The sequence below is a fragment of the Eretmochelys imbricata genome, chromosome 3 (assembly GCF_965152235.1).
Source record: "Eretmochelys imbricata isolate rEreImb1 chromosome 3, rEreImb1.hap1, whole genome shotgun sequence".
NCBI classification, from domain to species: Eukaryota; Metazoa; Chordata; order Testudines; family Cheloniidae; genus Eretmochelys; species Eretmochelys imbricata.
The window spans coordinates 174,402,086-174,418,262 of NC_135574.1; the positions used below are offsets into that span (position 1 = coordinate 174,402,086).

The window sequence follows — 16,177 nt, forward strand, 5'->3', positions numbered from 1 at the left end:
CTTGCCTCAGGTGCTTAGTGAATGAGAACTGAAAGGCACAGGAAGACAGAGGCACAATTTGTCTTCTGGTTAAGGGAGGTCCACATGAGCAGGGGAACTCTGTTCTATCCCTGGCTCTGCCAGATTTTCTATATGATACTGGTCAAGTTTACTAAACCAAAATTTTGGCCAGGGCCAACAATTGTATAGCCTTCATTTTTGGAATGCCCAACTTGACATGAGGTCTCATTTTAAGAAGTGATGGGGCACTTGCAGTCCTGAAGACTGCAGAAGTTATGAGTGCTCAGGATCTCTGCCAGTAAGGCGGCATGGCCTGGAGGAACCAGAAGGTCTCACCTTCTAAACCTGGCTCTCCAGGGACAACATGCAGCCTTATGCAAATCTGTTTCAGGGCTGGTCTACACTACGGGGTGGGAGGAGGGAGAAATCAATCTAAGTTACACAACTTCAGCTATATGAATAACGTAGCTGAAGACAACTTACTTAGATCTACTTACTGCGGTGTCTTCACTGCAGTGTGTCGACAGGAGATGCTCTCCCATCTATACTAGACACGATAAATTGACCCCCGCTGGATCAATTGCTGCCTGTCGATCCAGACCGTAGTACAGACAAGCCCTAAGTTTCTTCACATGTAAAATGGGTATTCAATCTCTTAACATCTGCACAGGGCTCTGAACAGACAGAAAGCTATAAAAATGCTTCGTACTCTGAAAAACCTAGGTTTCTCAAATTGGGCAAGCTGGAATAACTGGCCCTATACATTTACCATAATTGTAAGCTCAGCTGTGAAAACTGAGAAAAATACATAAAATAAATAAACTATAACAATCACAAAGTCAACAGGAAAAAGTGCAAAAGGAAGACCACATTAGTCAAAAGAAAGGGCCTACTGATATAATTCAAGGACTGTGCTAAGATCATGCCTGGTACACAAGAACAGAGAGAGACTGGAAATCAACCAATCAAAATTGGTGTTTCAGAAATTAGGCCTAATTGGTGGATCAAGTAATGAGAGTAGGGGTTGTTCCACATATCACTGCTTTTTGGGATTGTCATAAATATAAAGGGAGGGGTAAACCCCTTTGAAATCCCTCCTGGCCAGGGGAAAGCTCCTCTCACCTGTAAAGGGTTAAGAAGCTAAAGGTAACCTCGCTGGCACCTGACCAAAATGACCAATGAGGAGACAAGATACTTTCAAAAGCTGGGAGGAGGGAGAGAAACAAAGGGTCTGTGTGTCTGTCTGTATGCTGGTCTTTACCAGGGATAGACCAGGAATGGAGTCTTAGAACTTTTAGTAAGTAATCTAGCTAGGTATGTGTTAGATTATGATTTCTTTAAATGGCTGAGAAAAGAATTGTGCTGAATAGAATAACTATTTCTGTCTGTGTATCTTTTTTGTAACTTAAGGTTTTGCCTAGAGGGGTTCTCTATGTTTTTGAATCTAATTACCCTGTAAGATATCTACCATCCTGATTTTACAGGGGGGATTTCTTCATTTCTGTTTACTTCTATTTTTATTAAAAGTCTTCTTGTAAGAAACTGAATGCTTTTTCATTGTTCTCAGATCCAAGGGTTGGGTCTGTGGTCACCTATGCAAATTGGTGAGGCTTTTTATCCAACATTTCCCAGGAAAGGGGGGTGCAAGTGTTGGGAGGATTGTTCATTGTTCTTAAGATCCAAGGGTCTGGGTCTGTAGTCACCTAGGCAAATTGAAAAGGAGTACTTGTGGCACCTTAGAGACTAACCAGTTTATTTGAGCATGAGCTTTCGTGAGCTACAGCTCACTTCATCAGATACATCTGATGTATCTGATGAAGTGAGCTGTAGCTCACGAAAGCTCATGCTCAAATAAACTGGTTAGTCTCTAAGGTGCCACAAGTACTCCTTTTCTTTTTGCGAATACAGACTAACACGGCTGTTACTCTGAAACTAGGCAAATTGGTGAGGCTTTTTACCAAACCTTGTCCAGGAAGTGGGGTGCAAGGTTTTGGGAAGTATTTTGGGGGGAAGGACGCGTCCAAACAGCTCTTCCCCAGTAACCAGTATTAGTTTGGTGGTGGTAGCGGCCAGTCCAAGGACAACGGGTGGAATGTTTTGTACCTTGGGGAAGTTTTGACCTAAGCTGGTAAAGATAAGCTTAGGAGGTTTTTTATGCAGGTCCCCACATCTGTACCCTAGAGTTCAGAGTGGGGGAGGAACCTTGACAGGGATACATAATAAAAGACAGACAACAAAGGAGGAGGCTACTGTGATGCTGGCTGACTGAAAAGGTGGAAGGAGCATGCTTCACCATCATGGTTGCCACCCCACTGTCTTCTGGGACTCCGTACCTTCTTCATCCTGATCCGAAGGCATATTCTGACCAGACTGGACCAGAGGGAGAAACCCTGATGACACTGCCACCTCCACTGGCTTCTGCTAAATCCCAGCCATCACCTGGGAAGGGAAACCTCTCGTCCCCCACCACCAAATCTGTTAATTTCCTTCCCTACCTTATTTCTTCTCCTTCCCATCCACAAGAACATAAGAACGGACATACTGGATCAGACCAATGGTCCATCTAGCCAATATCCTGTCTTCCAACAGTGGCCAATGCCACATGCTTCAAAGGCAATGAACAGAACAGGGCAATCAAGTGATCCATCCCCTGTCATCCAGTCCAAGCATCTGTAGTCAGAGGCTTTCAGACACCAGAGCATGGGGATGCATCCCTGACCATCTTGGCTACAAGAGTCATTGATGGACCTATCCTCCATGAACTTATCTAATTCTTTTTGAACCCAGTTATAGTTTTGGCCTTCACAACATCCCCTGGTAATGAGTTCCACAGGTTGACTGTGCATTGTGTGAAGAAATACTTCCTTTTGTTTGTTTTAAACCTGCTGCCTATTAATTTCATTGGGTAACTCCTGGTTCTTTGTGTTCTATGTGAAGGAGTATATAACACTTCCTTATTCTCTTTCTCCACACCATTCGTGATTTGCTAGATCTCCATCATATCGCCCCTTAATTTCCTCTTTTCCAAGCTGAATAGTCCCCATCTCTTTAATCTTTCCTCATGCATTAAGCTGTTCCATACCCTCAATCATTTTTGTTGCCCTTCCTTGTACCAACTCCATCAATGCCAGTCCCAAGCCCAGATCAAAAAGGAGGAGTGTTGGTTGATGTGGTGGCTTCCACTCACCATTAAAAAAAAAAGAAAAAGGTCTAGCTACAGAAACTACTCACATAAAACAAAAATCATGGCCTGAGGAGGATGGAAAGCGTTCAGATGCGCACATGACAGTGAGTGATCAAGTCCATCAGGAAGTCACCCACTCGATGGTCCAAATTCTGATGGCCAAAAAGAGTACATCCATAGCTACCTGGACTGTACAAACTCTAAATAGTGCAGGAAAATTAGCACATGTAATCAAAGAAATGGATCAACATAAAATTGACATCCTAGGACTTCATAAAGTTAGAGAAAAAGATCAAGGTATGATAACATCTGGAGAAAAAACAATGTTATATTCAGGTGGAACCAAACATAAGAGAGGTGTAGGAATCATCATGAATAGCTCTGCAAAGAAATCACATGTGAATTGGCAGCCAATATCAGATAAGCTACTGGCAGCTAAAGTCCACTCTCTGCACATCAAGCGCACCATAGTCCAGGCATATGCTCCAACAAATGATGCAGCTGAAGAGGACAAAGAGATTATATATAGAATTGAACAATGTAATGAAAGAAATACCAGACCATGATCTTGTCCTGTTTATGGGAGATTTTAATGTCCAGAACAGAAATGAAAGACGAGGTTGGGAAATCGTCATCGGCCCACAGACAATGGCACAAGACTTCTTGAATTTTGTGCCAAAAACAATCTTAGCATCTGCAATTCTTTCTTCCAACATAAAAACATACACAAAAAAACATGGATTTCACCAGATGGTCATACACAAAATGAGATTGACTATATCAGTGTTAGACACAAGAGTATTCAGAGGAGCAGATATAGGGAGTGATCACTATTTGCTGAAAGCAAACATCAAATTGAAGTTAAAGCGCTTAAAAAGAAAGAATGTGCTGAGAATGGAAAAAGAACGCTTACCAAATACTGCCCTTGAATGGAAGCCAGAAAATGCAAGAAGAGAGGAAGACCACGAATAACATGGAAACAAATAGCTCTGAACAACATCAAGCCCCTCAACATGAAATGGGAAGATTTGGAGAGAAGGACAATTTACAGGCAAGGATCACAAATGTGGGTAGCCCAATGTGCAGCAAAGCACGGGATGGACTAAGGTCTAAGGTTCCCTGTACCTTTTCCATTTCTAATATATCTTTTTCGAGATGGAGTGACCAGAACAGCATGCAGTATTCAAGGTGTTGGTGTACCATGGATTTATATAGTTGCATTATGATATTTCCTGTTTTATTATCTATACCTTTCCTAATTGTTCCTAATATTCTGTTAGCTTTTTTGACTGCCACTGCACATTGGGTGGAGGTTTTCAGAGAACTATCCACGAGGACTCCAAGATCTCTTTCTTGAATGGTAACATCATTTTGCATGCATGGCTGGGATTACGTTTTCCAATGGGCAACACTGAATTTCATTTGCCATTTTGTTATTCAGTCACCTAGTTTTGGGAGAGCCCTTTCTAACTCTTTGTAATCTGCTTTGGACATCTTGAGTAATTTTGTAACATCTGCAAATTTTGCCACCTCACTCTTTAACCCTTTTTTCAGATCATTTACGATTATGTACTGGTTTCAGTACAGATACCAGAGGGACACTGCTATTTACCTCTCTCCATTCTGAAAACTGACCATTTATTCCTAACCTTTGTTTCCTATCTTTTAACTAGTTACTGATCCACGAGAGGTCCTTCCCTCTTCTCCTTTGACAGCTTAGTTTGTTTAGGAGCCTTCAAGGAAAGATTTTGTCAAAGGCTTTCTGAAAGTCCAAGTACATTAGATCCACTGGATCACTCTTGTCCACATGTTCGTTGACTCACTCAAAGAATTCTAGTAGATTGGTGAGTCATGACTTCCCTTTACGAAAGCTGTGTTGACTCTTCCCCAACATATCATACACTTTTGCCCTCTCCCTCTCCTTTGCCTTCTAATAGAAGTCTGAATTAGCTGGCCAAGACTGTATATTTTGCAACACTGCTGTAAGCCTATGACCAGAAAGGCAGCTAAATGCAATGCCCTAAACAGCCTAATGCTAATACAAGTTTACCAGGTTGCAGAGTGACTGAAAAGACCATGTGCTGTGCCTGTGTTTTTCAGCAGCGAGGTTGCAAGTGAAAGTCAACACCAAGACAGAAGCTTCATTTTTTAATCTTTGCTGTTCTCTTCTTTTCCCTTGTGTATGTGTTTGTCTTGTTTTCTAGACAACAGAACTGGACTTCAGCAACACCACCACCACCACCGATAGCTCCAGCCCACCTCAACTAACTTCTTCTCTCCTCTCCAAAAGCACAGTTATTACCATTGAGAAGACAATCAAACAAGGGCGGGTAGGCGTGGGAGGAGTTCCTTTAAATGTAAAGTGGTTTAATCATTTTTCCTTCTTTTTCTGTATCTTTAATAAAAGGTTAAAAGAATTCTTAATGGTGCGTTGACCATGGTAATAAGCATGCTAAGGTTTCTGTATACAAAACGCCAAATCTTGTTTAAAACTGTTTAATGTTGGACAGTTTCAGTGTCATGTTAACACCTTTTACTCTTTGGGTTCTTTTATTCTATCTAAATTAACAGAACAAGCAGCAAGTTATTGAGCAAATCAAAATAGTGGTAAACTTTGCCCTTAATCTCTGTGTGTCAGTTTCCCATTTATAAAAAAGGATGCAAATCTTTCCTATTAAACATTCATTCATGTTTGTGAGGTGCTCAGACACTACAGTGACTGGCACCATAGAAAAGCATGTGAGGAAATGAATAATTCCGTATCCACTGCAGAATTTGGATGGGGTGCAGTAAATGAAGGATACATCTGCACATTGGATGATGAGGGTAAGAGAAATATTGAAGAGCTATCCGCTGAGTGAGCCCCATCTAGCCTGTGCCCTGCTGGAGGAAGGAGTCCTGTGTTAAAAATTGTATGTGATCATGTACTTCACAATTATATTAGAACACATATGCACAAAGGAGCAGAATGAAGACTGCAGACAGCCTAAATTCTGGCATTTCATAATTTTTGAATGCTCGACTTTGCAACCTAAACAACATATTTTTAATTCAGAGTTTGTTCTTTTTTTATAGATAACATATTATTAGGAATATTCTAAAAATACCAACTGAGAAATTAAAAGCCATAAGCCAGAGTCGCCTGGGACCTTTTTTGCATGACTAGGAGCTCAGTCCCATGAGATCAAACACGATTTATTCTCCTCTCATACTGCATGCAGGCTGTCAACCTGGCTGTCACCCCTGATACCCGATTCCTATCTGTATGTCGTTTGTAAAATGCCTCATGGTCCTTTAGGATGAAAGGCATAATATAAATGCAAGCTCCGATTCTCTATTTCTAGCAGAATATTGAAAAAGGTTTATTCATTCCAAATGTGAAAAATGACAATGATACATGCTACTCCAATAAGTGACAGTCCCTTTTGAATGCAACCATTGGTACTCCTGATCATTCATCCCCGCTTTCATTACAAACACTTCCCTTCGGCACTGGCACTCCCCCAGCACAATCAGTTATCCGGCAGTACAGCACACAGCAATGCTTGCAACATCTTGCTTTATGAAATATTGCAGCACTCTAAAATGTGACATTTAATCAATCAGAAACTTTGCCAACAGATTCACAATACTAAATTTGGACCAATTTAACTTTACCATTTTAGTTAATCTTTATATTTTGATTGCTGTTTATAATGTGGGATGAGTAAGAGTCAGTATCAACAAGCAGTTTCAGCATATGCATGGTAAAAAAGGTGACATGGAAAAGAAGATGCGCATACACCATAGAACAGTCACTAACAATCCTGGTGGTTTATTGTCAAACTGTTCACTACAAATAATCGCATTTTCAAAGACAGAATCAATTCTGCAGAATATAAATGTGACACAAGTACTAGTTAGAGCACCCATTCCGATACCAGACTGCCTTCTCTCCAGCACCATCAATATCCACTCAGCACTTAAAGGGTTCCCACTCACTCCCAACCACCAAAACACAGACATTTTTAGGATGTGCCTTGGTGGATGAAATTTGCCTCAGTGCAGATTCCTGCACAAGATCCTTTATAACACTGGCAAGGGTTTAAGTGGGGTTGGAACCTTAGACAGGCCCTCTGTGCTGCAATGAAATTCACCCTATATTTCCTCATGCCACAGTCCCTGTAACAGGTGCTCATTTTTTTAGACAACAGATGACTGTGATTTTCAACTTGGCTTTTTCTATTGCATCTATCGCTGAAGTCTCTAAGCAATGTAAGGTATTCTCATACTAACTTTCAATAGTATAAGGACAACTCATAAATAAAGCTGTTCTTTATTTAAGGTATGTTCTAATTCCCATTACTGCATACAGGAACTGAGTACTTACCTTTGACATTAGGCTTAATGTAAGAAAACAGACTGAGTTCTACTGGGTTTTCAATGAGAGATATGGCCGCAGGTTCTAATCCCAGTTGTTTGGCCCTTTGGGCTTTGGTGCCTTTACTTCCAGTTTTATATGGTGCAGACTGGGGAGGGAAAAGAATAGTTGTAAAATGTATTGTTATTTAAAAAGGCAGAGATCAACATTTCTGCCATATCTAAGCTAGGCAACATATTTTGGGTCAACCGGAACATTTGTAAATGTGTGTCAAATTCACCAAATTGTTTCAGTCAAAAATACCCCCCAAAATCAAAACATTTTGTCTTGACCTCCTCTAAATGAAAGGTTTCAATTTTTTGATTCAAAATGACTTTTTATTTCAAAATATGTTTCAGTTTATTTACAAAACATAAAAAAGCTCAAAAAAATAAACAAAATGTTTTGTTCAATCCTAAACTATTCTTTCCCCATTTTTCAGAATGGCCAGTGAACCACAAATCAGTTATTCTCACAGCACTAGTCAGAGCTACAGTTTTTCAATACCTCTTCTTTAATTGTGCAAGATAAAATTTTACGAACATATTTAAAAAGAGAGACACTAACCACATGGTCCAATTCATCCAAAGTTTTGCAGTTTAATAAGGCTGTTAATAGACTTCCCGATAGCTTTCCTTCTTTCTTTATCTTCTGTATTGTTACATGTGTCTTCTTTGCAACAGTACTACAATACATGGGATTTATGTTAATAAATAATCACATTTCAAATCAGATGAAAAAGATTATCACTAAATGTGGTCCAACCCACTGGATCTCATGACAGCACGTTGTTGAGGCAGTGTGTTTGGCCTCAGAAGCCATGGAAGACTACACCTTATATCAGCCTCAAGGAACCCACTCTGACTAACGCTGTAGAAATCCTAATAATTTCTCTCCCATTTTAATATTTGTTCAACAATCAACAAAGCTTGCAATAGTTGGGAGGAGGATCTAGAAACCAAGCAAAGGGTGTCAAGCTAAGTATTTTATGCTTTGATGTTCCTTGTAACACTGCCACCTTGTGATCCAAGTGCAGCAACTCTGACACTTCATCTAAATAAGAATTTCTATTAACTACCTGGGAGCTAAATCCTGAGCACCTGGAACTCTTGCTCAAGTCAACGGGAGCTGCAGATGCTCAGCACCTCTCAGGATCCATCTCTACAGTAGCAGAGAGTATTAGGGACGTCTTAGGGTCCAGCAGCCACTAGGAAGTGAAATCATTACAAAACTCTTGAGTTGGTCTGACAGTGGAGGACAATGGCACACATAATACTGCGTGCCCTCCCTGAACCCCCTTTCCTGTCCCAGGCATTCGCACCTATCTGGGGGGATCCCCTACTCCAACAACAGCCAGGACTGGAAGGGGGAAATCTCAGCACATAGAACCTTTACGTCTGTTCCTTGCCCACCTAGAGCACATCAAACATATTTTCAAAAGACACGCTAACCACTGCAGCAAGTAGGAACTGTGGCAGCCCCGAGTGCCTCTATGGTGGAGTCTGAACTAACAGAGAGCTGTGGGCTGCTTCAGCAGCAGCTTTCTCTGCTTGACCAAATAAGCGCTCCCCACTCCCCTACTGTATTATTTGGAGAGGGTTGTTGTGTCTCCACAGGCCCAAACAGACTGTGTGCATGTGCACTGGGGGAAGAAGGGGAGTGACTCCCTGTCCTCCTTGCCTACTTATAAATATAGCAGCTTGCTCCTTGCACTCACTTCCTCCATCTCTGCTAAGTGTCTGTATGTGTTACTGGCTCCTGGCTTGTAATATTTTGGGGCTGCCTTCCATGCCCTCTATGAACTCCAAGGTCCCATGTGCTACTCGCCTGACCCTACATGAGGGGCTGCTGGACCGACACCTGCTGCTACCAAAAAAGAGCCCTAGGCTTCTTTTCCAGATGTTCAGATGACAACACAAGGGGTGGAGCTTATTTCTGATTCAGGGCTACATACTTCAGGGGCCTCTAAATAAAAAAACATATTTAAAATAACTCACTGAGCAATCAGTAACCTAACTCTCTTTTTTTCCCTTCTGAAACAAAGTGAAAGCCAGGGGAGCATCAAGTATACCCCTGTCTTTAACTTTGAGTATTTTGGCTTTAAGAACTTTGTGTTCTTTCTTTTAAATGGGAACATTCTAGTCGGGATTTTCCCCCCTTGCATTACGGATGCATACTTACCACCTTCACAACATATCCTACTGGGAATTATACTATTGCTCTTTTAGACATCATACACGCAGAGTTCCAAATTGTAACCAAGCACACAAGAAACACAGACCTGGCAGCAGGTCATCGTTTAACTCCTTTCCCTCACACACACACAAATACACTCCCCCCACTAGATTACTTACCGTAGTTCTTCCAGTGTTTGCTGTACTTCTCGCAAGGCGTCAGCTTCCAGATTATTGACAAGCTCTTTTCGATACCGGGCAATGAATGGAATTGTGTTTTCATCACGGAAAAGGCAAATTATGTTTGCACATACCCATGGTTCAATATTTGTTCTTTCTGACAGGACCTGCCACAAGAAAACAAATAACTATTTTTAAAACTGGTAAATTGGCTTAGTGTCTTCACTTTGGTTTCATATCCAGCCAGGATAGAGTGCTGTTTTGTGCACAACACTGCCCTCTGTTGGATGGAATGCCAGGCTTGCAAAAGCATGTGTCATATACTATAATACTGCTACAGGTACTTGAATTTGTACTTAAGACAAAAGAATGAGTTCTGGCATATAATGATCATGAAATAAAGTGGCCACTGTGGGGGGGACACAAGGGGGATAGGATAAACATGAAGCACCGGGTGGCCACAATCCTGTTATACTAGGTCAGTGGTGACCAGAAAGTCATTATTAAAGACTGCTCCATGTGTGATGTGACTTTGATAAACTCAGGCTCTTTCCTAACATACAAGGGTCAATATCGCAAAAACCATCATCATATTATAGGCACCTTTGCTATCAGTCTTAGTAGAAACCAAGGGCTGAATGTACCCTGGAATATCCTCAGCCATGTGGGTGGCTAAGGTACATTGATACAGTGGTATGGTGAAGATTATACTCCCTCTGTCAGTGTATAGCTGCTCTGTGGATAAACAGAAGACTTCAGTCTCCAGGGCACTAAAACTGAACTGAGGTGAGAACGCCATCAATCCTAACCAAAATATGCAATTTTCAATATTAGGCCAATTTTCTAACAGAATAATCACCACAAAAAACCCACCCAAATATTAAAAATAGCTGCAGTAGGTTGTTTTGAAAAAAAACAACTGGCATTGTAGAACCCTATATTTAAAAAAAAAAAATTGCAGACTTTGTTCACTGGGAACCAAGATGATGCCATCAAGCTCATTTTACTGAAGTCTCAATAATTAAATACAAGCAGAATTTTCCAAGTATCCTAAGGCCTGATCTACACACAGATTTTGTACTGATATACTGATATAATTCAGTGAGGGGTAGATTTTTCTATTGATATATTTCAGAGTAGCAGCCATGTTAATCTGCATCTGCAAAAAGAAAAGGAGGACTTGTGGCACCTTAGAGACTAACAAATTTATTTGAGCATAAGCTTTTGTGAGCTACAGCTCACTTCATCGGATGCATGCAGTGGAAAATACAGTGGGGCGATTTTATATACACAGAGAACATGAAACAATGGGTGTTACCATACACACTATAACAAGAGTGATCAGGTAAGGTGAGCTATTACCAGCAGGAAAGGAAAAAAACCTTTTGTAGTGATAATCAAGGTGGGCCATTTCCAGCTGTTGACAAGAACGCGTGAGGAACAGTATGGGGGGGAATAAACATGGGGAAATAGTTTTACTTTGTGTAATGACCCATCCACTCCCAGTCTTTATTCAAGCCTAAATTAATGGTGTCCAGTTCGCAAATTAATTCCAATTAAGCAGTCCAATCAGACGTCAAGAATTATAACATTCAAAAACTGATCGGAGAACACTTCAATCTCTCTGGTCACTCGATTAGAGATCTAAAAGTGGCAATTCTTCAACAAAGAAACTTCAAAAACAAAACAAGAGACTGCTGAATTGGAATTAATTTGCAAACTGGACACCATTAACTTAGGCTTGAATAAAGACTGGGAGTGGATGTGTCATTACACAAAGTAAAACTATTTCCCCATGTTTATTTTTCCCCACTACTGTTCCTCACACATTCTTGTCAACTGCTGGAAATGGCCCACCTTGATTATCACTACAAAAGGTTGTTTGTTTTTTTTTATTTCTCTCCTGCTGGTAATAGCTCACCTTACCTGATCACTCTTGTTACAGTGTGTATGGTAACACCCATTGTTTCATGTTCTCTGTGTATATAAAATCGCCCCACTGTATTTTCCACTGCATGCATCCGATGAAGTGAGCTGTAGCTCACAAAAGCTTATGCGCAAATAAATTTGTTAGTCTCTAAGGTGCCAAAAGTACTCCTTTTCTTTTTTCTATTGATATAGTTATACCAGTACAATCCCTAGAGTCAGTATATGGGAATAAGCTCTTCTGGGATAAGTGCCCTTTATGCCAGTATAACTGCATCTACCCTACAGTAGTTTGCATCACTTTAACTGTCCTTGGATAGTTAAAGTGGCACAACTTGTATGTGTAGACAACGCCCTAAGTGACTTAGAAGCCTCTGAAAATTTTACTCTATATGACTATACAAACACACACATGCTCACCTGTGATAATACAAATCACATTTGAGGCTACATAAAATATCTTATGTACCTTACTGAGTACCTAGTTTATAACCAACAGCATAATGCACACACAAGCTTAGGTAATAAACAAGAACATGGGAGAACTTCAAGGAGTTTGCCCACAATATTTACAGGAATTTCTTCCCTTTAGAAGTCAGCAGAATTTCAAGAAAGTCAGGGAGAGAATTTTGATAATCTATTCTAATATTCTTAATGTAGTAGCAAGCTGTACAGTACAGTAGCATGAGTACGCTAAAATGTGCTGCTCTATTCCAGTTATGTCCCAGTGTTCCATAGCTACATACAATCTCGTAGAACGAGGGCATTAACTGGCTATTTCTACAACACCTGCATTTAAATGGTCATGATTAGGCTTCAAAGTTAATATTATACTGAGATGCATGAAGATATTCTCACACTATTTGACATTATTGTTTTAAGTCTATCTGGATGAAGGTTCCATTCTGGTTGATATATATGCTGAAGTCTATCTCCAAAACAAATGGGCCATGATTTATCATACTTAAAACTTACATTTGAGAAATTACTATGAAGTCTGCAACCAAAAAAATCCTAAATTTTCAAGATTTCCATAGCTGCAGGGTGCAGTCTTTGAATTGCAACTCCCTCAAGCTCTAATGGTGATAAAGAGAAAGAAAGTGAGATTGTTCTGTAAATCGCTACATAATCTTTAATTCAAAGTTTGTCTACAAGTGACAAATCTCAGAATGATATCTGAATGGAAATTTGTAAAACTGGTTATTCAGAGGCATTTTATAGTGAACTATAACTTTCATCTGTGTAGCTTGTCATGGCCTATGTTTAATCTAAGAACAAACTAGTAAATAAAGTAATTCAAGCACTATTTATTTAAGAGTCCCATGCTACTTCCTGGAATGTGTCAACAGCTCTTACTGAAGTCAATAGGAATCACGAATGTGTACCACAGCCCAAGTTAGTCCTATTTCTGTACACTACAGTATAGTTTTAGTGGACTGCTATAAAGAAATGGAAGAGATGTCATACCTGCACAATGTCCCAGTTCATTTCTAATTCCTCTTGGTGCTTGGTGCTTCCAGGATGTTTTACTGGTTTTCCTTGAGGAAGTGTTGTCAATTTTATCCGTTTTAAAGGGGGTTCATCAAATGTAAAATCTTCTTCATATTTCTCCTGCTTTACTTCATTTTCCATCAAAGGCGCACTTGTTGAGGGTATTTCATCACTATCTAGGTTATCCATCTTTCCTTGAATAACATTTATTTTTGTTCCCTGAGGCATTTTTGGCTTTTTAGTTCTAGTTTTTGGTTTGGGGTCTGTCTCTTCTTTAGGATGTAAAAGTTTCAGTCCATCTTTACTGTCTTCATCAGCAGCAATAGGCAAAGACACATTCTGCCAAATAAACCATCAAAATAAATTAAACACTGAATATCATGAATTAGTCCAATAAAAACATAACAGCTTTAATGTAAGTGTTGTCACATGGAGAACTTGATGGTAGACATCATTTCCCCAAGTTATGGCCCTATACTGAGAGGTGCTCAGAGCCTCACAGTTGGTGTTCAGCATTTTAAAATCAGGCCCCTAATTCAGTGCACCTTGTCTTAAGCACACCTTCAAAGGACCAGCAAAAAGATAACAAAAACTGCAGCCTAGTAGAGATGGGCTTTGAAGATCAAAGTAACTCTAGAAATCTTGGAATTATTTTTAAACTGCTCTCTTAAAACAGAGGGTTACCTATGGAGAGAATGTAGGCCGCGGGTTTCACTGCCTACATTGTGTATATATAATTAAGTGCTCTAACAGACTGAGCTTGGAACTAGAAAGCACCCCCTGAGTTCCAATTCCATCCCTTACACTAAGCTGTTGAGAAGCCTTGGGCAAGTCACAACTGGCTTGTGCCCCAGTTTTTCCATCAAAGTTCTTCTTTGGGATCCAGGAATGGACTTCTCAAAGGCTGGCAAACACAGTAAGAAAGGGAGCTTCAAACACAGGGGGATCTTATACATAGGACATGCACCCTGGAATACCTAAGCACATTAGGGTAAGTTACAAACAGAGTCGCTTCCCTCGTGATGAATATCCTCCCTGCAATTTTTTCTAATCTTGAGCATTTCGTGGCCCTACTCTTATATTTTAGTATCAAATATTTGATGAAAGACACAAGGAAAGTCATTCAAACATATTCATTAGGTCTTCAAACGGAACTGGCTTCACTGCTGCTGGGGTAAAGATTTACTGAAAAATATTCTGCCAGCTGCACTATGGAACCAACACTAACTCATGGTAGTATAACACGTACAGCATTTCTATCCTTTCCCTTGTGCTAAGAATTTACCTGGAGCACCAGAGTTGGGAAAAGGTGGAAGAGAATGCAGGCTCAGTACAACAAAATGACATTTCAGTACTGATTCATTTCCTCTAAAGGAGGGGACGAGGTAGATAGGGGTTGTTGGTTTTTTATTCATATATAAAACCTCATGGCTATAAAGAGATATATGGCCTAATTCTCAGAGGTGTTGAGCACCTACAACTCTCAGTAGGAAAGTTTTGGCCATTGCATTTGACAGCTTTAGTAGTTTTGTGTGTCCTGCTTACAGATACCTACCGGCTCCTCTTTTACTGCTGTCTTCCTGGTCCTTTTCCTAACCACAGTTGACCGTGGAGCAGCAGCCTTTTTAGGTTTTGACTCAGGTTTTTTTGGCAGCCTACGTTTACTTGCCACTTTGCTTTTTGGTTCCCACTCCTCCTCTTCCTCCTCTGATTCAGAGGAGCTGAAACAAAAGTAAACATTGCAAGAGGAAAAACATCTGTAAGGCTATATCTATTCTACAGAGCCTAGACGGATACAGTCCCCTAAGCACAGACCAGTGTGGGAACACCACCTCCCCAAACATTAACTACACCAACAGCAGCACTCTTTTGTTAACACAGCTGCATTTACAATGGGGTTGTTGTCAGCATAACTATGTCGCTATGGAGGGTGATTTTTTTCAGTATAAGTTTTAAGTGTAGATGGAGCTGTTTTCTGAAGTAAAGGGAAACGGCCAGGGAAGATGAGCAGGAAGGGATGCAGAGCCTATAAGTAAAGCCTTTTATCCTACTGCAGTTAGTGGCTGGAGCGAAGTGCAGGATCTAGAGCTACTCCAGGCAGACCTCTGGCATTGCTAAAGTGGTACACAAGGGTTTGTACATGGTTGGTTTTGTTTTGGGGACTTTAGTAGTTAGTCTTTAGTCTAAGGGCTTGGCTACACTTGCAGATGTAGAACGCTGGGAGTTAAACCAGCCCTCGGAGATAGCAGCAGGGAAAGCGCTGCCGTGTATTCACACTGTCAGCTGCAAGCGCAGTAGCGTGACCACATTAGTAGCTCTTGCAAGGCCACAGAGAGCAGTGCATTGTGGTAGCTATCCCAGTGTGCAAGTGGCTGCTGCATGCTTTGGAAAGGGTTTGCAATGCCTAATGGGGCAGGCCCAGCATCAGATGATGCGTTTCCCAATCCCATTGTTCTAGAGTACTAGAATCCTACAGTACTAGATTGCCAGCTGCTTTTCAAATGGCGCGATGGAGTGTGACAGTGAGTGTGTTGTGTATATGTGGGGGGAGAGACAGTATGTTTTGGGGGGCAGAGTGTGTGTCAGCATGCTGTCTTGTAAGTTCAGACAGCGGCAGGGGGAAGGGGGAAACCCCAACATCAGCTCCCACCCTCCACCTCTCTCTCTCTCTCACTCACACACACACCCCCTGCCTCTGCAGCAGGAGCATTCCACAGTAACGGTTTGCTTTGTGTCCCTGAGCAGATAAGTATGCCGGCTGTCAGAAATGGAGCTTTGAAAGGGATATTAGCATGCCTGTAGCCGAGTTCAAAACCATGACGA

At 40.9% G+C, this 16,177-nt stretch overlaps 1 protein-coding gene across 6 annotated transcripts in view; it reads right to left on the reverse strand.

Annotated features, from left to right (window-relative positions):
- SRBD1 (S1 RNA binding domain 1) overlaps positions 1–16,177 on the reverse strand; it is a 229,834-nt gene that overhangs the window by 188,182 nt on the left and 25,475 nt on the right. For all 6 annotated transcript variants that reach the window (XM_077813865.1, XM_077813859.1, XM_077813861.1 and 3 more), the window contains 5 exons: positions 14,910–15,075; positions 13,331–13,693; positions 9,938–10,104; positions 8,151–8,268; positions 7,554–7,692 (listed from right to left, as the gene is read on the reverse strand). In XM_077813865.1, the coding sequence (XP_077669991.1) occupies positions 7,554–7,692; positions 8,151–8,268; positions 9,938–10,104; positions 13,331–13,693; positions 14,910–15,075 (953 nt within the window). The remainder of the gene's footprint in view (positions 1–7,553; positions 7,693–8,150; positions 8,269–9,937; positions 10,105–13,330; positions 13,694–14,909; positions 15,076–16,177) is intronic.